At 39.4% G+C, this 24,586-nt stretch overlaps 2 protein-coding genes across 2 annotated transcripts in view; one reads left to right on the top strand and one right to left on the bottom strand.

Annotated features, from left to right (window-relative positions):
- The window catches only part of LOC137024313 (CUB domain-containing protein 1-like), a 32,786-nt gene extending 17,341 nt beyond the window's left edge, over nucleotides 1-15,445 (bottom strand). Inside the window, exons 1-4 of the mRNA XM_067391702.1 lie at nucleotides 15,055-15,445; nucleotides 9,290-9,487; nucleotides 5,800-6,123; nucleotides 4,829-5,191 (exon numbers count right to left, since the gene is read on the bottom strand). Of these exons, the coding sequence (XP_067247803.1) occupies nucleotides 4,829-5,191; nucleotides 5,800-6,123; nucleotides 9,290-9,487; nucleotides 15,055-15,127 (958 nt within the window). The 5' untranslated portion in view covers nucleotides 15,128-15,445. The remainder of the gene's footprint in view (nucleotides 1-4,828; nucleotides 5,192-5,799; nucleotides 6,124-9,289; nucleotides 9,488-15,054) is intronic.
- LOC137024319 (uncharacterized) lies at nucleotides 14,576-18,675 on the top strand. Its single transcript, XM_067391717.1, has 2 exons — nucleotides 14,576-14,700; nucleotides 17,971-18,675. The coding sequence occupies exons 1-2, from the start codon at nucleotides 14,692-14,694 to the stop codon at nucleotides 18,631-18,633; spliced, it is 672 nt and encodes a 223-aa protein (XP_067247818.1). The 5' UTR covers nucleotides 14,576-14,691; the 3' UTR covers nucleotides 18,634-18,675.
- Nucleotides 18,676-24,586: the final 5,911 nt, after the last annotated feature.

Raw genomic sequence — 24,586 nt, 5'->3', positions numbered from 1 at the left:
ACACACTCTGTCAGTTTAAATCTAGACTAAAAACACATTTCTTTAATACACATTACACATTATCAATTTATATTTTCAAATCCGTGAAAGGACTGTTAGGCTGCATAAATTAGGTCAGCCGGAAACACTTCCTATAACACCCAATATACATGTTACATCATAAGAAGAATGGCATCTACGCTAATATTAGTCTCTCTGTTTATCCCGAGGTTTACTGTAGCCGGATCCAGGCTGTATTCAGATCAGATGGAGAACCTGTGCCTAAAAATGACCACAACACATCCCTGAAGTGTCAGCAGAGATTGTGTCAGCTAGACCACCCCCTGTTAAGGCCTCATCGACACAACAGCCAGTGGCACAGATCCTCAACAGACCGTCCATACCGGCATGATGAATACGATGGAACTAAAACTGGATGGAACTGGATTAAATATTTTGACTGTTCCGATCCCAATCTGATTTCTGACCTGTAATGCTGCCTGAATCATAATCATGCACTGTTCTTTTGTTGGCCAGAGGAGAACTGAGCCCCAGACTGAGCCTGGTTTCTCCCAAGATTTTTCTCTCAATTCTGTCACCTGTCGGAATTTGGGTTTCTGGCTGTTGTTGTCTCTGGCTTGCATAGTTGGGAACACTTGATATTCAACAATGGTTTTGATCTGCCTGCATTGACACCATTGTATTCAAACTGAACTGAGCAGGGCAGCGTTTTCCAAAAGCATCGTAAGCATCGTGGCATTGGTGGCAATGGAGCTGTGGTCAACTTAGGCTTACAATGCTTTTGGGAAACGCTGCCCTGGATGATGACATCACTGATTTCTCCAGAGCTGCTGTATAGATAAAAATCAATACTTAAATTACTTAAGCTGGACAATGACACTATTTTCTTCTAGAGCAGCTGTACAGCAAAATTATGTTCCTGCTATCACTGTATAGCTGATTTAACACAATCTACATTGTAAAAAGCGCTATATAAATAAAGGTGACTTGACTATTCTGTCCCCTAACCCCAAACCTACCCTTCACAGAAAACTTTTTGCATTTTTACATTTTCAAAAACACATCATTTAGTGTGCTTTATAAGCTGTTTTCTTTGTGGGGACATTTGGTCATCAGAACGTCTAGGGGTTTACCAGGTTCATACACACACACACATGCATTCACACACTCACATACTCGCACTCACACTCGAGCACTTGCACACACAGACGCATGCTTACACTGACACTACCACACACATGCACACGCAATTAAATAAATTTTATTAAATTTAACAATTTATTTATAAAGCACAATTAAAACAACCTTAGTTGACCAAAGTGCTGTACAAAGTTGCATAGACCCAACCAAAACATTAAAATGAACTCATCATTAAAAAGGACACAGTCACAAAACATTAAAAGACAGGGAAAAAGATGAGTTTTTACAAAGCTTTTAAACACTGTAGAAGCTGTTCTAATAGATAATAGCAAATTGTTCCATAGCTTGGGGCCAGCATCTGCATGCGATAATGGATCAGTAGCCAGTTCAGCGAGCATAAGATAGGCGTAATGTGGTTCCATTTGCAACTGCCCGTGAGCAAATGGGCAGCCACATTTTGGACCAATTGAAGTCGATAAATAGATGAGACAGGTAGCCCATAATATAGCGAGTTGCAATAGTCAAGCCGTGAAGAAATGAAAGCGTGAATTACAGACTCAAAGTAGGGGCTGTAAAACCCTGACTCCGTTTCGGCTGGAGGGACCAGCTCGATTGCGTCCTTTTGCCAGTAGGACCGCAATCTCTGCCTGGAGAACAGGTGCACTGTCCGCAGACACGTGAGTGTAGTGGACACCCCTGAACACCGGGGGACGCCGGGCGAACTGAATTGCATAGCTGAGTCTGATGGTATGGAAGAGCCAGTGGGACGGGCTGGGAAGCGCTAACCAGGTCTCCAGACTCCAAGCCAGCGGGACCAATGGCACCACAGATGTACCCGGCGTGGGGCAGCGAGGCAGAGTGCTGGGACCCAACTCGGACGGCATAGCGGCCCAAAGTGGGATCGGACCCTGCCACCTGCCTTGGCTGCGGGCTGGGCGCCGTGTCCGGCTCCCTGCTATCTGCTGGGTGAAGGCTACTGCTTTGCAGACATCGCAGGGGCATGTCCATGAGCACCTTGGCCTGAGCAGCAGTGCCATGGCATGCAGAGCAGAGGCAGTCTGTCCACAGGCTCTGCAAGCCTTCTCGGTGAGACCGGAGGAGAACTTACATGCCCGGGATGGGAGATGTGGTTCGCCGCGCCAGCCAGCAGCCATCGGACACAGTTGCATTGCGACGGCACACTTGACTGGAGGGATCCCGGCGTACCCCTTAGCCTCCCTGCCATCCAGAGTGGTGAAGGCGGACAAGGGACCAGGTCTGCTTCGAACGCTATACGGTGTCTTCCACGACCTGGTGACCTCATCATGCACCGCCAGAAAGAATGGTACCGAGGCAGGACGCTGAGGACCAGCGCAGGCCGCCCCGAGACACCAATCGTCCAGCTGAGAAGGTTCGGGATGAGGTGGAGGATTCCAGACAAGCCTGACCTTCCTGGTGGCCCAGGAAAGCATATCCGTTAACTCTGGATCGGACTCGGGCAATGCTACGGTCCCAGAGGGAGGCAACACAGCCGAGTCTTCATCTCCAGGGGAGTCCGACTAACCTTCTGATGCCATGATTGACATCTGATTGTCCGCAGGCGCACCGAAGGAAACGGCTGGTCCCTCAAGAGAGTTAATGATGCCTGAACCAATAGTATCAAAGATTTGTTTAACAAATCATGATGGAAAAACATCAAAAGGGGTAAAAGATGGATTTTAATTTTAAGGTGAATTCTCTGCATGTCTGTAAAGAAACTAATTAAAATTCACTCCATTAGAGTAATGGATAAAATGGGGTCTAAACAGGATTCCCCATAGTAGATAACTGAGCTTTGGCATTATTGATTACTTTTTAACATTATTGACAAAGTACTTTTACAAAGAAAATTTTCCCATAGTAAAGGTGGAATCTCTGGAAATGTCTGCACTGAGGGGTTTAAAACAGAATAAATTGTTGAAAATAGTGTTCTAGAACAGTGTGATTTTTTGGTGATAATTTCTGATAAATATGTTGCTTTTGCAGCCTTTTGAAATAGGTGAAAACTGAACTGAAATGTGTGACTCTTAATTGTAACTTTGACATGATACAAAAAAATATATCAACAATAAATCAAATTACACTAATCGAAATTAAACAAACACCCATACTGCATTTAGAAAATAACCAAAAATGTCTGTTGTGATGTCTGCTCAGTTTTGAAACAATGTCTGAAATCAATGTTGATTCAACTCAATGTTGAGTTGATTCAACTTGACTGTTGCTCAATAGTTTCCCCACCCTAATCAAACATGTGGTTGACTAAAAAGCAGCTTCAACAGCACCTCATGTGAGGCCTGAGGCTCTTCAAACTCCACAGAAAAGAAAGAAACCACTCTTCTCATATCCTGTATCCATGAGTCATGACCTGGAACTTGGGTTTTCCATAATGACACAACAGATGGCTCAATCTTTGCCTTGTGTAATCAAAGTAAATCAATAAAGATAAAACAATCAATCAATAACAATAAAAACGTGTCTCGAAAAGGATCACAGTGCTTATGCTTAAAATAGGCTCAAGTTAACAATTATCACTTATTTTTTTGTTTTCATTTGAGGGTAAAATAAGTTACACCCTACTAGTGATGGAGAACGCCACAGTAAAGAGGTGATTACACTATTATTCACCCAAACTACAGTTATACTCATAAGTTTACATACCCTTGAAGAATATGCATTAAGAACCGTTGGATGTAAACTTTTGAAATTGGATAATCTGGGGAAATTGTACTCATTTTGTCTTATCTCAGGTAGCTTCTAAAGGGCAGAATGAAAAAAAAAAAAAAAAAAAAAAAACAATATATATATATATATATATATATATATATATATATATATATAAAAAATGAAATTTCTGTCATTAAGTACTCAATCTGTCATCGCAAACCTGTAAAACCTTAGTTTGTCTTCGGAACACAAATTAAGATATTTTTTATGAAATCCGAGGGTATCTGAACCACACAAAGAAAGCAATGTCAGTGCACCTTTTGAGGTCCAGAAAGGTATTAAAGACATTGTTAAAATAGTGAACGTGACTACAATGGTTCAACCTTAATATTATGAAGTGACGAGAATACTTTTTGTGTGCAAAAACATAAATAACGACTTTATTTATCAATCTGAACTGTTGTCATAAGCAGTTGACATAATGAACGCAGTGCAGGCTTCCGTGTTTACGTCCAAACGCTGGCTCAGTATTAGTCAACGCTGTACACGTGAGAAGCACAACGCATGCGTGTGATGCTGACGCAGGAGCCAAAGAAACCAAAGAGGATTTTTCTGAAGAACAGTGGGCAGTTTAACTGTTTAGGACAAACAAGGGACTCATGAACAACCATCACAAACATAAAACCAGTCTTAATCATCCAGGTAATTTAATAAAAACATGTAGTATCAAGAATCAAGGGTGTGTAAACTTTTGAACTGGTTCATTTGTAAAAATTTTGTCGTGTGGACTATATGTTAACATCTATTATGTGATTAACAGCTTATTCAGGAGAGTACTACATAAAAAATAGCATGCAATTTTTATGATCCCTTTTATTTTGTTAATATTATTTATTAACATCTTGCATAATCTGCAAGGGGATGATGTGTATGGAAATATGACTACTCTAAAAGTACATAAAAATAAGCAAATCTAATTATGGAAGAAAAAAATGCTACATACCCTTTATTCTCTTGATGGCAGAGATTTGAAAGTGCACCATTAGGCCTTCCGATGGAAGACTTGACCTGGACATTCTGCAGTTCTTTATGGAGAGATTAAAGTTGCCAGTCTCCACCAATGGCTGGCTTCCATTCAGAGGTTTAACCAGAGGGTCCTTGTCCTGCCAAGTATACTTCATTGTAGGGATGTTTTCATTTTGGAGGCATGTTGGAACAGTGTAGTTTAGAATGTGCACATCTGTGTAGTATGCATGGGGCACAATGAAATACCACACTGTCTCTGCATTTTCAGGAAAAGTTTTTGGGGTAAAGAAATCCTGGGTTGAACTCCTCTCTGGGAGAACAACATGGATATTAGCCAGTGCTGTAAAACAGAGAAAGTTCAACAATTCACATATGACAACATTATTTAAACAATTTCTGCTTAAAGGGTTAGTTCATGCAAAAATGTAAATTCTCTCATTAATTACTAAGTCGTTCCAAACCCATATGACCTTTGTTCATCTTCAGAACACAAATTAAGATATTTTTAAAGAAATCCGAGAGCTCCTACATAGACAGCAATTTAATAACCACCGTCAAGGCCCAGAAAGGTACTAAAGACATTGCTAAAATAGTCAACATGACTACAGTGGTTAAACCACTGAAGAGACGAGAATACTTTTTGTGCGCAAAAACAAAACAAAAATTACACTTTTATTCAACAATCTCTTCTCTTTCCTGTCAGTCTCCTAAACAGTTGACGTAGAAACCACAGTGCAGCGCTTCTGTGTTTAAATCTAAACGCCGGCTCAGTATTCAGTAAAGGTCGTTATTTTTGTTTTGTTTTTGCACACAAAAAGTATTCTTGTAATCTCGTTAAAAAGTAATCTTACAGGTTGGGAATGACATGAGAGTGAGTAATTAATGACAGAATTTTCATTTTTGGGTGAACGAACCCTTTAAATATATAAGATTTACTAATATACTTACAGTTCATGGCACGTTCCAGTGATACACCAATAACTTTCATGTCCAGAGGTTGACCTCCAGACACTTCCAAAGACAGTTTACCAAAATTACGCACATGGACTGCACTAATGGCTCCATTCTGACAAAACCTCCCAACACTGACATTCTCCACCGTGATCATGTAAACGTGTTTGTCTGGGCAGCTGTCTGTAGGCTGAATCTGCCGTAAACCAGTCCTACTGAAATTCAAATGGATTGTCCTTATAAGAGACTTCAGATTCCAGGTGAAGGTCCGATTGAACTTTTGAAAGGCATGGTGTTCTTTGGGTTCAATGTCTGAATTCACTGTTGAACAAATGTGTCATGTCAGGGGATTTATTAAGTTGACAACAAACATACAGTGTTAATTTTACCCTCTGGTGCTCCTCACTTAGGGGGTCACACTCATACTCCTGGGCAATTTTTATATTTTATATATATATATATATATATTTTTTTTTTTATATATATTTTTGTATTTTGAGGGAATTTTATGGTACTAAGTAGTCATCCGATATATTGCCGATATATCAGCCTATATTTGGCTTTTTTTAAATATTGGCATTGGCCAATAAATAGTTGATGTGTTGGAAGTGGGACTTATTTTGACACTGTGCTGGATTTTTATTTTGACGGTGCTGAGAACAGCAGCGCCAGAGGGACAATTTATACAACATAATTTTCTACTAAAAACAGTTAACTTTTCATGCGTTTTGGCTGTTCATTTACTTAAAAAAAGTGTTTTGGGGGCCTAAAAATGCTAACTTTTGGAAAACTATTTTTAAAGTGCATGTTTCTGAAATCCTATAGCATTACTGTCTTAATGTAAACTAGTGGTGAAACGGTTGTCAGTAAAAAAAAAACGAACTGTACCGTTCTGCACATTCGGTTCAGCAAACACTTGCACCGAGGTTCATCTCATATCTGACAACGCAATATACGTGTACAGCGCACAAATAGAGGTCTCTTTCAGGTCTTGTTCTTGAATGGACAAATTCACACAAAGTTATGTCAACATGCCGAGTATCCTAGCAAGCAAAGTGGGTTATGTCTTAAGTGCACTTATACGCTCAAGAAACAAAGCGTGTTCAGTTTCAGTGTACTGATCCGTGTATTATGTCTTAAAGAGACAGCAGCCCTTGCATTCCTGCTGTCTGAATGTGTTTGTAATGTTAATCAAACAAAAAAAGACAAGGAAATCACTCATTGCTCATGACTGAATAGTAGCTTAATAATTAATAATGATTAATATTTATTTAATTTATACAGTGAAGATTACATGCAATGTTGTTTAACATTTTATTAGCTATTCAAATTCTGTACCTGAAAACTGGATACATGAAAAACCTGAAAAGCTTTATTTATTTGTATCTTTGCTTTACTGTATTTATTTGTGCCGTTTGATTATTTGTTCTTATTTTCTTTATTTTTATTTGACAGTAGTAATTTTTTATTTGAACATAGCACATACTGAACCGTACCGAAACCATGAGCCTAAAACCGTGATACGAACCGAACCGTGAGTAATCTAAACCGTTGCACCCCTAGTGTAAACTACAAAAACACGAATTTGCGAACATGATGACATCATGTGGATGTGTTCATTCTATAGGCCTGTTGTGTTTATTTACGAAGTTACATTGCCATCTACTGGCCTGGCAGCAGAGTACAATGTTTTTAGTAATTTTCGCTGATCTGTGAACAGGGATCATTTTGAAAATGTTGTCATCTGTACACGAAAAATGCAAAGGAAAAACTTTTTGGTTTGTAGTACTACATAATTGTCTGTGTCAAAGAACACAGCGCACTCTGTCTTCATTAGTTTACACCAGGTGTGTCTCATACGTTCTGAAAAGTGAAGCTGCGGGCTCTTTGATCGCCCCCTGGACGCTGGATGCAGTACAGGTCATAAACCCCGCCCTCTCAATGCAGTCGAATGAGACTTCATTGAAAACTTAAAAATAAATTCTGTTTCAAATAAAACTTTCGGAAAGATAGTTTTGGTCATTTAAGGTAGTTATCACGCTGATATATATTCAATTGTTTGTTTTTGTGATAATTTAGATTTTAGCTAGCTATTTGATGCTATAAAAACGGGGCGTGTCGTCATGATTTGCAGTTGATTGACAGCTTGTCTGAGGACTGTCGGAGCTTCGAGGGGAGATTGAAGATGTGTTAACTTACTGTTAATTTTCGATTTCTTTGTTATTTAACACCAACAAACTGAGTTGTTCAGCAGTAAACTGTACTAACCGACCTACAGGATCTGACGGATCACTGAACTTTTTTCTGTAACATTAAATGTGGGCGTTATAAGCTAATTAATAAATGTTATTAGTTAAGATAGCACGCCTAACGTTAGCCATGTCGGGAAAAAGCAGGTGATCGTTATCTGGCAGTTACTTATTATTTTTATGGGTATAAAATAATAATTAGCAGGACAAAACTAATGATATCCTACTCTAATTACAGCAGTCGATCTCCTGTAACGTTAGTTGAACTTGATTTAAAATGGCAGGACCATTTCTGACGATTTAGAGTTGTATCTAGTGGCATATTATATTGATTTTATCTACTGAATTTGCTGTTTCAAAAATATTATTGCTCTAGAAACAGAATAGCCTATTATTTTATAGGTAGAATTTTAAATTGTGTATAATTTTTATAGTCTATTTAAAATACATCAATGATGACGCAGTCGTCTGGGCGGAAGTTTGATATCGCGACTCCGCCTCCGGGCTCCACTGACGATTCCTTCTGCGCATGCCCAGGCTCCAAACTTTTTTTTTTTTGACGTATTGCGTAACGTGTCAGCGTCCATTCATCGGCCCATTTTGGCTTCAGTTTAATACAATGGAAGGAAGCGGCGTCGCGGTGTCTATCTTTTTTTACAGTCTATGGTTTATACACTGTGTCCGAAATTGAATACTACCCTACTATATAGTATGTGAAAAAAAAATGCGCCAAAATAGTAGTACATCCGAATACATAGTATTTAAAAAAAAGTAGCCGAAAAGTCCCTGGATGACCTACTACTTCCTGCGAGATTCTGAAGTGCACATTCACTGGACACTTTACTATCCCATGCAGCCACGGGAGAGGATTTATGAATATAATTTTTGACCATGAGGAAGTGTGACTTTTTTTTTAGGACATTTAACCATTTAGAAACTTGTCCATGATTTATTTTTTTGTGTGTGTGAGTGGGTTCATATAGCAAGGGCCACAAAAGTCACAAAGTGTCATACCATTCTGATGAAGTAAATTATATATAACATTTAAAAAAAAAAAAAAAAAAATCAAAACGTAAAGCACCAGAGGGTATAACTCAAGATGGATAATAATGTAATGTTCTGTAGACAAAATACTATAAAAGGAGAGGGACATTGCTTATGTCTTAACGACCCGTGAAATAGGATTGTCTAAATCAAAAATGTAAGGAGTTTAAGTATTTCTATCTGACAGCTCTCACCAGTATCTCTGATGATCTGCACGGTGAACACATTCTCTGGCTGTGAACAGCTGAAGTCCAAACGCGTATCACTTCTGAGGATCACAGAAGACTGACACAGCTGACTTATACAAACTTTGCACGGTGTGTTTATTCCAGCACCAGCATTAATGTGGATGCTTGTGCCCTCTTCAACAGTAACATTGAGCTCTGCACCACCTGAAATGATGAAAAGACTAACTTTTATTAAGCAAACATCAAGATTTTAGTGTAAAATTCATGAGTATAATGAGAAAATATATATTTTAAATGCTGCAACAACACTTTAACCTTCTCCACTTTAACCTTTAGCATTTTTCACATATAGACAAAATTATTTATAAAAGCACAAAAATATGCAGTTTCTCAATTTATATTAAGTTATAAATAACATCATTTACACAATTAAAAATTAAGGTTCCTTATTGGCATTTATGGTTCCATGAATGACCTTTGACATTCACAGAACCTTTCTATTGTACAAAAGGTTCATTATAGTGGAAAATGTTCTCCACACAAGAAAAAACGGTTCTTTTAAGAAATGTTCACTGAGGTTCTTTGGGAAACAATACAACTGAATACAGTTACTTTGTACTTAATTAAGGTTAAGGTATACTTTATTGTCCCCCAAAATGTACTAAGTGTTATTTAGCAGCTTAATTGCAGAAGGAAAGAATGAGATTTTAAACCGGTTTAATTTGCATCTTGGCAGCATTTCAAACTCAGAGTTCAAAGTGTGTGTTGAATCATGCAGAATCGTACATGCCTCCCTCACTGTTGACTTTTGGTTAAAAAGGTTCTGTTCTACACATGATCTTCATATATGTATGAATAAGACGTCCAAGCCTGGATTTCAACTATACTGTCAAATTACCATACCAAAGGTGTATTCCATATCTAATCACATTTTCCAGTACAGCTCGATTAAACAGCATCATAATCTTACTACTGACACCATATAATCTGAGCCTTCACAGAAAATACAATCTTTGTTGTAGCAGAGTACACAGATTGTCAACATGAACATGCCATGTAAGAGAACAGTCAATATAAACACCGAGATATTTATATGAGAACACCTGTGTAATTGGAACGTTATGGATATGTACAGGGCTATGGTCTCTAATTGACTTTGGATCGAATATCATCTCCTCAGTTTTCTTCACATTCACAATCAGGTAGTGGGCATCACACCACTCTATAAACTGGTTAATTTCAGAGTGGTAAGACAAGATGTCTTGGTCTTAATATAGTAATCTAAGAATAGCAGTGTCATCACTGAATTTCACAATGTAGTTGTTATTGGTTTTGCTCACAACTGCCCGTGTACAGTTTAAAGAGAACTGGGGAGCTCACACACCCTTGAGGGACTCCTGTACCGATATATTGAGAGTCAGAGATCATCTTGTTAACCTTAACCTGTTGGATTTTATCTGTTAAAAAAAAAGTACCATTTTATAATATAAGGATTTACATCCATCTGTTTCAATTTCTCCAATAATAAATATGGTTGCAAAGTGTTAAGTCGAACTAAAATCAAAAGAAGGCATGCATATGCTTTTGAGTCCTCCAGATGTTTAGATACTAAGTGGGTGATGCTCCCTACTGCATCATCTGCACTCCTGCCCTGTCTATAAGCAAACTGCCATGAATCTAATTTTGAGGTTACTTTACTTTTCAATAAAGACACAATATAGTTCTCAAAGCATTTAACAACAATCGATGTTAGAGCTACAGGTCTATAGTCATTGTTCTCAGATGGATGGGGATTTTTTGGAATTGGAATGATCACAGGCCTTTTCCAGAGTGCAGGGACTCTATGCGAGTACAGTGAACGATGAAAAAGTGTACACCACACTGGAGTGAGTTCTGCAGCACAAGTTTTCAAAAACCTTGCAGACATCTCATCAGGTCCTTTAGATTTGTTTATGCTTAACTGCTGAAACAGTAATTGAACCCTGGAAAAAAAATCAACCTTTAATTTAGTACCCATATCATCTGTCAGAGAACCTCTAACAGATTTACATTTAACAGAGAAATCATGAGCTTGAAACTGAAGATAAAAGTCATTCAGTTCATTAGCCTTCTGTAAGTCATTGTTTGTGCCTATATGTGGTCTACTCAATTCCATATTCGTAACAGCCTTCAATGTGTTCCATAATTTTTTAGAATTTGAGGTGGAAAACTGATGCTCAATAATATCTTCTTGCTTCCTTTAGTTGATGATTGAGCTCTTTTTGGATAATTTTCAACCCAGCATAATTTTTGTTTTTGAACGCAACCTTTTTCCTGTTAATACAGTTCTTAAGTTCTTTAGTTACGTACGATTTGTCATTTGGATATATAATAACATTCTTTTTTGTGAGCACACGGTCCACACAAAAATGTATGTAATCTGTTATTGTCTCTGTAGTCGTATCAATATGGAGAACAAGCTATTGGGGGTTTTGAGAATCAGAACTGAGGTTATGGCTAAAGCAATTTAACAATGCTGTCCATGCTTGCTATTGTTAAAAGGTACCCATGTAGCCCCATACAATCGCCTATATAACAACTTAGTTAAAGCTCCAACAATAATCAGGGGTTATGACCAGTACTTTGAGGTAATGTCGACTCTCGATAGTAATTTATCTGGCCCCATAATAATATAACTATATAACAACTTAATTAAAGCAGAGGCAATGACCAGAGGTTATGACCAGTACACCTTTGTCTAGCCCCATATAGTGAATGCATTAGTAAGGTAAATGTATCATGCCAATCACATAATCAATTCAAAGATGATCACTACAAAACATCAGATGCTCAGAAACGGAGTAAAAGATGCATACCTGACATTAGAAAACTACACATTGCTGAGTGTCTGATCTGATTAAAGGATCGAGCCCCGAGCCTCCTGCAACATCTTTTTAAATACCCAGACCAAGACAGAAACTTCTTTCAAATGGAAACATGTGTTCACAGTGGAAATTTGCATTAGTCAGGGTCCTAGACTGAGTAGTTTACACCTTTTGGGGACAGAAGGCCATTTGCATGAAAGACCCTGTGAAGGTGGACACACCCATTACAGAGAGCAAAATATCTCTAAAATCTTAAAACCATTATTAACTTCTGGTTTACTTCTGTGGGAATGAATCCAGCATCAGTCTTACAAGTTTGAGCTTGAACGTGCCCCACATAACTAAAATGGGATGCCGTCATTGGTCTAACATCAAGTAGGTGGGCGGGGCATGCATCAAACAGGAAGCTGACCGTGAAATGCATGAACTGAGGAAAATGACATAAGCTTTTGGTAGTTTTAACCCTCTATGGTACACAATATGATATCAATGAGGAAAAAATTATTTGTGTTGTTTTTCCTACTTAAAATTGGACACTTTAACAAAATCAATAAACATTTTCATAATTTTTAAATGTATTTAATTTTTATAAGTTTGTAGCCTCGAGGCAACATTGTACCACAATGGAAAAAATTAAACATTTGCCATTTTCATGTAGAAAAAAATAAATTTATTTATTGAAAACATTAATTTCTTTAACTAGACACTTAAACAAACAAATTTATATAGTTTTTAATGTATGAAAAGTTTCATATTTAATAAAAAGTAAAATTTTATATCCAGCTGTTGCCCTCAGGCAACATTGTACCATAGTGGAACACAAGTATTACCAAACCATCATATTTTTATGTTATTATATTAAATGATCATATCCATCTTCATCCTCATCTCCATCTTCTCTCTCAACCTCAGTCTCTTCCTGATGGATTGTCACTATGATTTAATCTTCCTCCTCACAGTATGACCCCTCATTAACTCCTCATCCTCACCCTCATAAACTGGCTTTGCTACCTGTGTTTTATACCTCTTTAAAGTGCTATAGAAAATGTGCGGATCATAATATATGCAGATATAGTATGTGAATTAATATTCTTATAAATGCATTACAAAATCATGTGAAAATGCCAACATATTTAGATAATTCTAACTCTTTTCCTTACAAATATGATACATTTGTATTCAAACCTATTATGCCTGTATGGCCTTATGTGATTCCATTATGGTACAATGTTGCCTTGTGGCAACATACAGTTTTTTGTTATTTTCTGTAAAACATTTAATGATATATAATGTAAAGTTCTTAAAAATACTTCTTTACTTGCCAGTGAAGGTGACTCATATTTTTGTGGGCGATTAAATGGTTAAAAACAAGTGAAAAAAGCACTTTTCAATGGAGAAAATATGGAGTCATGTGACATGTGCACATGTGCTGAAACAGGACACAAAATGGACCCCTGTTGGTCATGTTTTGGTCTTTTTTGCACTTTTATTGATTAGTATTTGAGTTATTCTGTCCTGAGATACGTTTGAGCAATCAATTGGTGGCTTATTTAAAAAAAAAAAAAAACTAAAATAGACCATGTTGCCTGGAGGCAACACCGTAATAAGGTCCTAAAATTGTCATAGCTACTATAATGTACAAACTTTTGATAGAAACATGAATATGATGCACTACTGCTACAAAATCAGTAAAAAAAAAAATGGTTAATATCATGTTTGTATTTTCAGAATTGTTTTTATTTTGTCCCATCCACCCAAACACAATCTGGGTGGATGGGACAGTATAATTTTGGGTGATTGGGACAGTGCTTAAATGCTAAAAAAAATAAAACAACCAAATTCTGAAAATAGAAACATTATAGTTAAACTCTTTTTATTTATTCATTTATTACCAATTGCAATAATCATTTTACTGTTGCAGTAATAAAAGGTTTGTGCAGGTTAAATGTGTTTGTCAACCAGTTAATTGGTGATTTACTGGTTTTACTCATCTGAATGGTTTTTTTTTTTTTTATGTTTTCAATGACTTTTGGACTAAAAGCCTTCTTTTGTGGATGGATTTATAAACTGAGAAATAAAGTTAAACAAACACTGACTCTTAATGATGATGCAGAAAATGAAAAATTGCATATCAAAGTATGAACTAACAAGTGCAATATAGTAAATATACTTACACTACCCTAAATCAATGGAAAGAACCCAAACGTTGTGTCCAATCACCCAAATGTTACCAAATGTTTTTTTTCGCTCAGTTTACAGTGTATTTCACATATCCTTTCCTTATAATATACCATTGTTTCCCCCTCAAATGGATAGTTAACATCTTTAGTATTACAGAAATGTATCATGTGTTGAGCTGATGTTTTTCATTTATGACAAGAAACGTTGCACAAGGCGGAAATCACCATTAATTCACCCTACCTCTTCCCCGCTCGTTGCGCGTCTAAAGTCTCTTGTTTTTTGTGGTTCTGAGTTTAAATAAACGCGAATTTTGTCAAGAAAAGAAAATGAGACAGAAAGAAGTTAACAGCTCCACTATCAATCATGCTGTCAGTAAGTAAAAGTCTTGCTTTCTAAGGAAACGATATGGGTAAATCAAAGACGTTGTGTTAACCCATGCATTTTTATATAACATACTATTCATTTCTAAAGTGAAAAGGCATAATTAAAAAATGAACAAAATAGTACGAACCAACCCACACGGTAAAATCTTAAATGCGATCATCAGATCCTTTAAAACGGTTACCTGTAACGTTAGTCATGGCGAGTTTATAAAACCAGTTTTATACATTTAAATTTGAAATGAACACAAGTGTGAAGAGGTAAAGATTAACCTCGACTTAGTGTCCATCGAAATGGATATAGTACTGTGTGTCTGTAAGTGTGGAATGTGGGTTTGGCTGTTACCTGTGAGCTCCGAGAATGATGACAGGAAAACCCCCAAAAGAAGCGAAAAGCGCGTGAACCGCCAAATTCGCATGACTTTTTAATATCCAATAAACTCCTTACAGTGGGCTAGAAATGTAAGAGTGCGCCATGGACCGCAGACATTAGTTTTCACTGTTCCTCAGAGACAATAAAGCGGCTTCCTGGTTCGCGACAGACTTCCAGGTTAGTCATCCATGTGAATCCCTATGAATCCGCATCAAGCATGCCGTACAAATGACCTCGTGCCTCGGGGGTCACTTTAAAAACTTGAGCTAGTGAATAAAATCACTTAGTAATAGTATAGTAGGCTAATTTACAGAACCTGCTGGTTTTTAAAAAGTGCAGTAGCCCAAGCTATACTGTGTGTGTTAGTGTTAGTCCCGCCTTTTATCGCCTCATAAAACAGGTAAGTGCTGGTCAGCCAAACTGCTAAAACTGGTAGCTAATGTATCTAGATGACATCATTCGTTGATCTATATAAATATGACTATAGATCAGTGGGCAAAATAAGAATCTAGATAAGGTTTGTCCAAGAATTTGCTAGATTTGTCCCAAAACTTTTGAAAAAAAAAGCCTCAAAAGGGGCAGAGAAGTCACTAAATCTGGCTACAAAATCCCTCAATTGGCAACACTGCTGGTCAGTCCTTAAAAGACTCTTCATTTTCCAGAACAATGTCAATTTTATGAAAATGTGAATGCATAAAAATGCTACTTCACAATGGAAATATCTTCATGCTCAACAAACATTATAATTCATCTGAAAGTCTCATTCATATATACTCTCACAGTATTTATGTAATGATGCATAATTAATTACAATTAATGGGATGAAAGTAAATTCATAAGTCTATTTTTTTTTTCAGTTTTTGTTTTGTTTTTTGTACTGAGATCATTTAAAGTGATAGTTCACCCAAAAATGAAAATTCTGTCATCATTTACTGTACCTCAAGTTTTTTCAAACCTGTAGGAATTTCTTCCGCTAAACACAAAAAAAGATATTTTAAATAATTTTGATACAAAACAGTCGATGGGCCCCACTGACTTCCATAGTATGAAAAACAAAAAATACTATTGAAGTCAGTGGGGCCCATCAAATGTTTTGTTACCAACATTTTTCAAAATATTTTCCTTTGGTTTGTAAGAGGTCTAGTTAATAGGTAATGGGCATTTAGATTATAGTGCATCTCTGTTTGCTTTACAATGTGTCTACTGTTAGCAACAGATAGTATTTCACGGCAGCCTCTCTCTAAACGTACCTGGTTACCATCAGTGCTGCTCAGTTACATGCAGTAGATCTCTTGTGTGGGCTTCACTTTATTCACTCCTTTTAGTGGCCTGACACATATCTAAGAGAAGGAACTAAAGGACAGTTTCATCCCAAATTGACAATTCTGTCATTTTTATCCACTGTGGTTTTCATGTGGTTTCAAATCTGCATGACTTTATCATTAAAACATACACAACCAGTCAAAAGATTAGAATAATGAATATTTTAATGCTTTTGAAAGAAGGCTCTTCTGCTCACCAAGACACATCAAAAATACAGTAAAAACAGGAATATTCTGAAATATTACTACAATTTTATTTAACATCAAATCGCTGTTGTTGTTGTTTTTTCAGAGACAGATGCAGCTGTGACCTAAAGCATTTTAAATTTGTGTATTTTGTAATTTTGATATCACTGTCTCATCGTGTTTCTATTCATATAGAGCATTGTGTGTAGGCAGGAAAAGATAAAGAAGGTTTACATGCATTAATTCATGCATGTCAAAAACATAAACGAAACATAAACCTAACTCTCAATGTGTTTTAAAAATAATAATAAACTGGTTAAAGTTATGCAGGCTATCAACTGAGAAAGCAATCGGGAATGACAAAAGAATCACTACTGAAACTTTTATTATGCAACCACAGATACATTTATACTAGTTATCATATCAAACAAAGTAAAAGAAAATCAAATAAAAAAAGTTGTACTAAAACAAACTTGATGGCTGTTGGCTCATTTACTAACGATAGACCACCAGTGGCTGTAATCACTACTAAATTATATCTCACGACACAATGTAACCTACAAACTATTGAGCATACATAAACAGTTATTAATAAAGAAGAATCTTAACTTCATTCGACGCGGAAACACAATCAGGTTACCGGAAACAGTTCTGTGATCCAAGGACAGTGCACTAAAATTTTCAGTGCCACTTTAAAGGGTTAGTTCACCCAAAAATGAAAATAATGTCATTAATTACTCACCCTCATGCCGTTTCACACCTGTAAGACCTTTATTCAGAGCGTTATGAATCAGTGTGTCGAATCATGATTCGGATCACGTGTCAAACTGCTGAAATCATGTGACTTTGGCCGCTGATTTGACATGCTGATTCATAACACTCCGAAGCTTCCTGAAGCAGTGTTTTGAAATCGGCCATCACTAAATAAGTCGTTATTTAGTTTTTTTTGCGCATTCTCATCGCTTTATAATATTAATATTGAACCACTATACTCACATGAACTGATTTAAATATGTTTTTAGTACCTTTATGGATCTTGAGAGAGGAAATGTCATTGCTCCCTAAGGAGGCCTCACGAAGCCATCGGATTTCAACTAAAATATATTAATTTGTGTTCTGAAGATTAATGAAGGTCTTACGGGTGTGAAACGGCATGAGGGTGAGAAATAAATGACATTTTTGGGTGAACTAACCCTTTAACACAAAACAGGAAACTCGTGAATATTCATGTAAGCTCCAACCAGTGTCACAGAAAATCTCAGACACAGAATATTTCAGAGAACCGGTCCCGTTATGTCTGTGGAGGACACCCTTGAGATTCCTGCTTGTTTTGACATGACCCCTGAGGCCAACCTTATTCCCTCTGTGCTCTATGTTTCAGTTTCGCCTCATCAGCCGTGGTGGTCTCAAGTTCCACCAGATCTGCCCTGAGGATCTTCGTTGTTGGGTTGTCATCGGCTGCATCTGCTCCACCGTGGTGGTTACCTGTTATGCCGTGGGGATCTTCAGACCGGTCGTCTCAACTATGGTGATCCTCTGTTCCGCCGTGTGGGTCTTCAGACCGGTCAACTCAACTGTGGTGATCCTCTGTTCTGCCGTGGGGATCATTCAGACTGGTTGTCTCAACGGTGGTGATCCTCTGTTATGCCGTGGGGATCTTCAGACCGGTCGACTCAACTGTGGTGGTCCTCTGTTCTGCCGTGGGGGTCTTCAGACCGGTCGTCTCAACTGTGGTGATCCTCTGTTCTGCCGTGGGGTCTTCAGACCGGTCGTCTCAACTGTGGTGATACTCTGTTCTGCCGTGGGGGTCTTCAGACCGGTCGACTCAACTGTGGTGGTCCTCTGTTCCGCCGTGTGGATCTTCAGACCGGTCGTCTCAACTGTGGTGATCCTCTGTTCTGCCGTGGGGATCATTCAGACTGGTCGTCTCAACTGTGGTGATCCTCTGTTCCGCCGTGTGGGTCTTCAGACCGGTCAACTCAACTGTGGTGATCCTCTGTTCTGCCGTGGGGATCATTCAGACTGGTTGTCTCAACGGTGGTGATCCTCTGTTATGCCGTGGGGGTCTTCAGACTGGTTGTCTCAACTGTGGTGATCCTCTGTTCTGCCGTGGGGATCATTCAGACTGGTCGTCTCAACTGTGGTTGTCTTCTGTTCTGCCGTGGGGGTCTTCAGACCGGTCGACTCAACTGTGGTGGTCCTCTGTTCTGCCGTGGGGATCTACAGACCGGTCGACTCAACTGTGGTGGTCCTCTGTTCTGCCATGGGGGTCTTCAGACCGGTTGACTCAACTGTGGTGGTCCTCTGTTCTGCCGTGGGGGTCTTCAGACCGGTCGACTCAACTGTGGTGGTCCTCTGTTCTGCCGTGGGGGTCTTCAGACCGGTCGTCTCAACTGTGGTGATACTCTGTTCTGCCGTGGGGGTCTTCAGACCGGTCGACTCAACTGTTGTGGTCCTCTGTTCTGCCGTAGGGGTCTTCAGACCCGTCGTCTCAACTGTGGTGGTCCTCTGTTTTGCCGTGGGGGTCTTCAGACCGGTCGACTCAACTGTGGTGGTCCTCTGTTCTGCCGTGGGGATCTTCAGACCGGTCGACTCAACTGTTGTGGTCCTCTGTTCTGCCGTGGGGATCTTCAGCCCAGTCGTCTCAACTGTGGTGATCCTCTGTTCTGCCGTGGGGGTCTTCAGACCGGTCGGCTCAACTGTGGTGATCCTCTGTTCTGCCGTGTGGGTCTTCAGACCAGTCGACTCAACTGTTGTGGTCCTCTGTTCTGTCGTGGGGATCTTCAGCCCGGTCGTCTCAACTGTGGTGATCCTCTGTTCTGCCGTGGGGGTCTTCAGACCGGTCGACTCAACTGTGGTGGTCTTCTGTTCTGCCGTGGGGATCTTCAGACCGGTCAACTCAACTGTGGTGGTCCTCTGTTCTGCCGTGGGGGTCTTCAGACCGGTCGTCTCAACTGTGGTGGTCCTCTGTTTTGCCGTGGGGGTCTTCAGACCGGTCGTCTCAACTGTGGTGGTCCTCTGTTCTGCTGTGGGGATCATTCAGACTGGTCGTCTCAACTGTGGTGGTCCTCTGTTATGCCGTGGGGGTCTTCAGACCGGTCAACTCAACTGTGGTGATCCTCTGTTCTGCTGTGGGGATCATTCAGACTGGTCGTCTCAACTGTGGTGGTCCTCTGTTCTGCCGTGGGGGTCTTCAGACCGGTCGTCTCAACTGTGGTGGTCCTCTGTTTTGCCGTGGGGGTCTTCAGACCGGTCAACTCAACTGTGGTGATCCTCTGTTCTGTCGTGGGGGTCTTCAGACCGGTCGACTCAACTGTTGTGGTCCTCTGTTCTGCCGTGGGGATCTTCAGCCCAGTCGTCTCAACTGTGGTGATCCTCTGTTCTGCCGTGTGGGTCTTCAGACCAGTCGACTCAACTGTTGTGGTCCTCTGTTCTGTCGTGGGGATCTTCAGCCCGGTCGTCTCAACTGTGGTGATCCTCTGTTCTGCCGTGGGGGTCTTCAGACCGGTCGACTCAACTGTGGTGGTCTTCTGTTCTGCCGTGGGGATCTTCAGACCGGTTGTCTCAACTGTGGTGGTCCTCTGTTCTGCCGTGGGGGTCTTCAGACCGGTCGGCTCAACTGTGGTGGTCCTCTGTTCTGTCGTGGGGATCTTCAGCCCGGTCGTCTCAACTGTGGTGATCCTCTGTTCTGCCGTGGGGGTCTTCAGACCGGTCGACTCAACTGTGGTGGTCTTCTGTTCTGCCGTGGGGGTCTTCAGACCGGTCGACTCAACTGTGGTGGTCCTCTGTTCTGCTGTGGGGATCATTCAGACTGGTCGTCTCAACTGTGGTGGTCCTCTGTTCTGCCGTGGGGGTCTTCAGACCGGTCGACTCAACTGTTGTGGTCCTCTGTTCTGCTGTGGGGATCTTCAGACCGGTCAACTGAACTGTGGTGCTCTGTTCTGCCGTGGGGATCTTCAGACCGGTCAACTGAACTGTGGTGCTCTGTTCTGCCGTGGGGGTCTTCAGACCGGTCAACTGAACTGTGGTGCTCTGTTCTGCCGTGGGGGTCTTCAGTTCTGTTTGTGCTGCTGTGATGGCATTCTGCTCTGACATTGGGGTCTAAAATTCAGTCTGTGCTGCTTTGGTGGCCTTCTGCTCTGCCATGGGGGTCTTCAGTCCTGTCTATCTACAGTGGTGATCTTCTGCTCCGTAGTGGGGACGTCCAGCCCTGCCTGTCCAGCCTGCGCTGCCTTCATGTCCAGTTCTTCTTACACTCCATGGACCTTTCCCTCCACCCCACCCCCTGGTCTGCCTATGCTCCGCCTCCCTCCTGGACTTCTCTGACCATGCTAGGAGCATCTGGAAACCACTCCTTTAGGAGGGGGGCTGTTACGTCCAAGGACGTATGTTTTTGTGTTTTTCCCCTTTCTCCCTGTTTTCCCTCTCGCTACTTACATAAGCAGGAAGGATGTGGGTGTGGGTGTGTGTGTGGGCTGCGGGCTGCATCGTGAGGCTTCTTTTCCTAACCCAGAAAGCTTTATTAGTTGTTTTTTGACTTATACCTTGTTGGTTGATCCTTTTCTTTAGTGTCATTGTGTTGAAACTTTTTGTTGTACTTTGGTGCTACCAGAAAACCCTTATGTTTTGTAAGTCAGGCCATCCTTAAAAATATTCTTGTTTGCCGTAACCCGACCGACCCTGTCAATTTAGGACCGAATCAAATTTTTTATTTTTTTTTGCTTTAAGTCCGACCGACTTGCCGGTTGTAAATTTGCGTTAAGACCGACCAATTTTTTTTTTTTTTTTTTTTACTCTTCAAACAACTAATACAAAAGCAATAAAATCATATTAATTATATTTTAGTAAGTATTGTAAATATATAAATAGCCTTTCTTTTAAATAAAAACAGTCATCTATGTGACGTCATGTATGTTTACACTATTGGTTAACGGATGTCACACTATGGCCGGTGCGTTCGCTTTGTCTCAACCCGTTGAGAGACGAGACGAGACGTGCTGACAGATAAAATAATTACATGATTGTGATAGCCTACGTATATTTCTCTGATTTCTTCAAGCCGTCGTATTTACCATGTTTACTATGGTAGGCCTAATAGCGCGCATAGTCTTGGTGATCAGAATCCACATCGGATCACCAACAAGTTATTTAAAACACTTGCTGCTGTCTGAAAGTGAGTTTTGAGCTAAAATGATTTTAAAAGTCTTTAATGCTGGTGTTAGCTGATAACCTAAATGTAACCATCGGCGCCTCCGTCTCCATACACAGATAAACTCCGCCTTTGCTCGTAACCACTCCCTCGTAACCACGTAACAGGGGCTATGTCATGATCACCAGATGGAGTGCCCTGGTTGTCCACTAGAGGGCACTCCGCCCCAGACTACTGCCACTCAGTTTAGGACTTCATTTTTTAGGACCTATGTTCTCTGGATTTTCCATGTGTTATACCTGTGCCCTGGACTTTATCGGTAACACTTTACAATAAAGTTCATTAGTTAACATGAACTAATAATGAACTGCACTTATACACCATTTATTAATCTTTGTTAATGTAAATTTCAACAAAAAAAAAAATTAACTAATGAAGCTTATTGTAAAGTGTTACCACTTTATCTTTGTTTGGATTGTCTACCTGTGTTTTGACCTTTGCTTGTCTTTGGATTACCCCTCAATAAAACCGTGTTTGGTTCCTCAGCCATTGCGTCTCAAAGCAGTTCATAACAGTTTTGTATAATATGTATAAACTATGCCAATTTATGTTTCTTACTTTTATTTATACTTTTCACAGCAAAAAATAAAATATATATTTAAAAAATCTTGATCTATTTCTTATTCTTTTCTGCTTTAAAGAAAATTCAATATTTGTTAAATCCTGAAGAATAATACCATAATGTTCATTAGCCTGACAAATTATTGTAATTATTATAAGTTTCTCTTGAAACTGGAGACTGGGGCTAGTAGTAATTATTTCTCATGCTAAGTTTATTAAGTCATATGTAGTCAGTCTATACTCTATTAGGCACATACCTTTAAGTCTTGACTAGAGAAAACTATTGAACATTTTTCCAGCATTATTGCAGGAAAAAATATTTATTTGGGGCACCTCGAATTTAGGTTAGAATGCCAATTGATTATTGACAATTTATATGATAATTTATCTAGAAATTTGATTATTCTATTTAACTCTTTACTCTTATTCTACTCGTTCATTCGGTTTTCAGAGTCATACAGGGTCCTCACACCTGTGGTTATGCGGACCCATGATCACAAACTCACCAGTCTGATCAATAACCAGAGGTTATTGCTTAAGCAATTTAACAATGCTGTCCATGCTTGCTATTGTTAAAAGGTACCAATGTAGCCCCATACAATCGCCTATATAACAACTTACTTAAAGCTCCAACAATAATCAGGGGTTATGACCAGTACTTTGAGGTAATGTCTCCCCTCCATAGTAATTTATCTGGCCCCATAATAATATAACTATATAACAAGTTAATTAAAGCAGAAGCAATGACCAGAGGTTATGACCAGTACACCTTTGTCTAGCCCCATATAGTGAATGCAATTGCATAAAAACTTAGTTAAAGTCAAGCAGTTAGTCAGAAACCTAGTATCTCACCAGATGTGCCCCATGCTCCATACAGTCCGAGATCTAGTATGTACTTAGTAGCCCTTTCTCGGTCCGGACAGTCTGGCATCAGTCTTACAGCGGTCTCTATGGCTATGGCTTCTCAGAACTATTATGACTGAATTACTTGTCAATCTTTTTTTGTAATTGTTGCATTTCTTATGCATATGTGTAGGCTATAGCTATAAGAAATATTTGGTTATTGTCAGGCTGGGGGATATATGCCTTAATGACGTATCTTAAACTGTCTAGTATGGCAGCTGAGCCCCCTGAAGCCAAAGCCTTTTGCCAAATCCAAGAATTGTCAATAAATTTATTATTCTCATAAGTGGTCCTGGCTGAAATATACTTTATGAGGACTATTTACTGTACATTGTATGATTGTTGAGTATGCCTGTTATGAACAGATGGTGAGAGACACAGATAGCAAGTTACTTTATTGAGAACACAGCAGAGGATGAACAAACAGAGGAGGTAAGTAGATGGTGAATATAATGGAGATGAATGATGTAACCAACTGATACAGTCTTTATACTTACAAGTGTGGATAATGGAAGTGGAGCGGATGTCTGGAGATGACGGCAGGTGAACACACACACGCGGACTCTGGAGACACTTAGACTGGGAAACACGCTGGAGTAGAAACAGGTAGGTAATTCTAGAGGATGAGGAGATCGACTAGAAGAGTCCTTCATATGAACGAGATCGGACAACAGGCAGAAGGTGAGTGCTGGTTTTATGGTCCGTGGAGATGAGGGATCAGGTGTGTGTGATCAGTATTCGGGTGAGGGAGTGTGCAGTGATTGGCTGATGGGAGAGCCTGGTGTGTCTGTGACAATACCACTTTTGAGCTGCAGTAAACAGTAGGTGTAAATAAACATCAATGCAGCTTCTGTTCCACCTTTGCAGAGTAAAGATGCTTTTGTTGATGTTGATAACATTTTATTGGTAATATAGCAATAGCATTCTGAATGACTAAAGTAATTAGTTGTATGTGAGTATTTGACATAAACACAACACAGATACATATAATAAGGTAATTATAAAAAATGCCCTTAAAAAGTAAAAAAATATTGCTCCTTAATGTTAATTTCTGACCCTGATGGAAACCAAGAAGAGTATTTTCCTACATGACTCCTTAGCTTGGCAATAGCGTCCATGGCCGATTGAGTTGGCACTCACATATTCAGTTTACACCGGTGAGATCAACAGAGAACGCTTTGCAATATAATACAATTTCTGAATGCAAACAGGTTTCTTTTTCTAGAAAAATGTATCTCCTAAATTTACATGGTGCAAATGAAAGTAGACATCAAAACATACAATCTTTAAAACATGCATAATGTTCAAAAATAAAATCACTACA

The sequence above is a fragment of the Chanodichthys erythropterus genome, chromosome 2 (assembly GCF_024489055.1).
Source record: "Chanodichthys erythropterus isolate Z2021 chromosome 2, ASM2448905v1, whole genome shotgun sequence".
Lineage (NCBI taxonomy): Eukaryota > Metazoa > Chordata > Actinopteri > Cypriniformes > Xenocyprididae > Chanodichthys > Chanodichthys erythropterus.
Note: the sequence above shows the minus strand (reverse complement) of the source record. Positions and strands in the feature narration are given on the sequence as shown.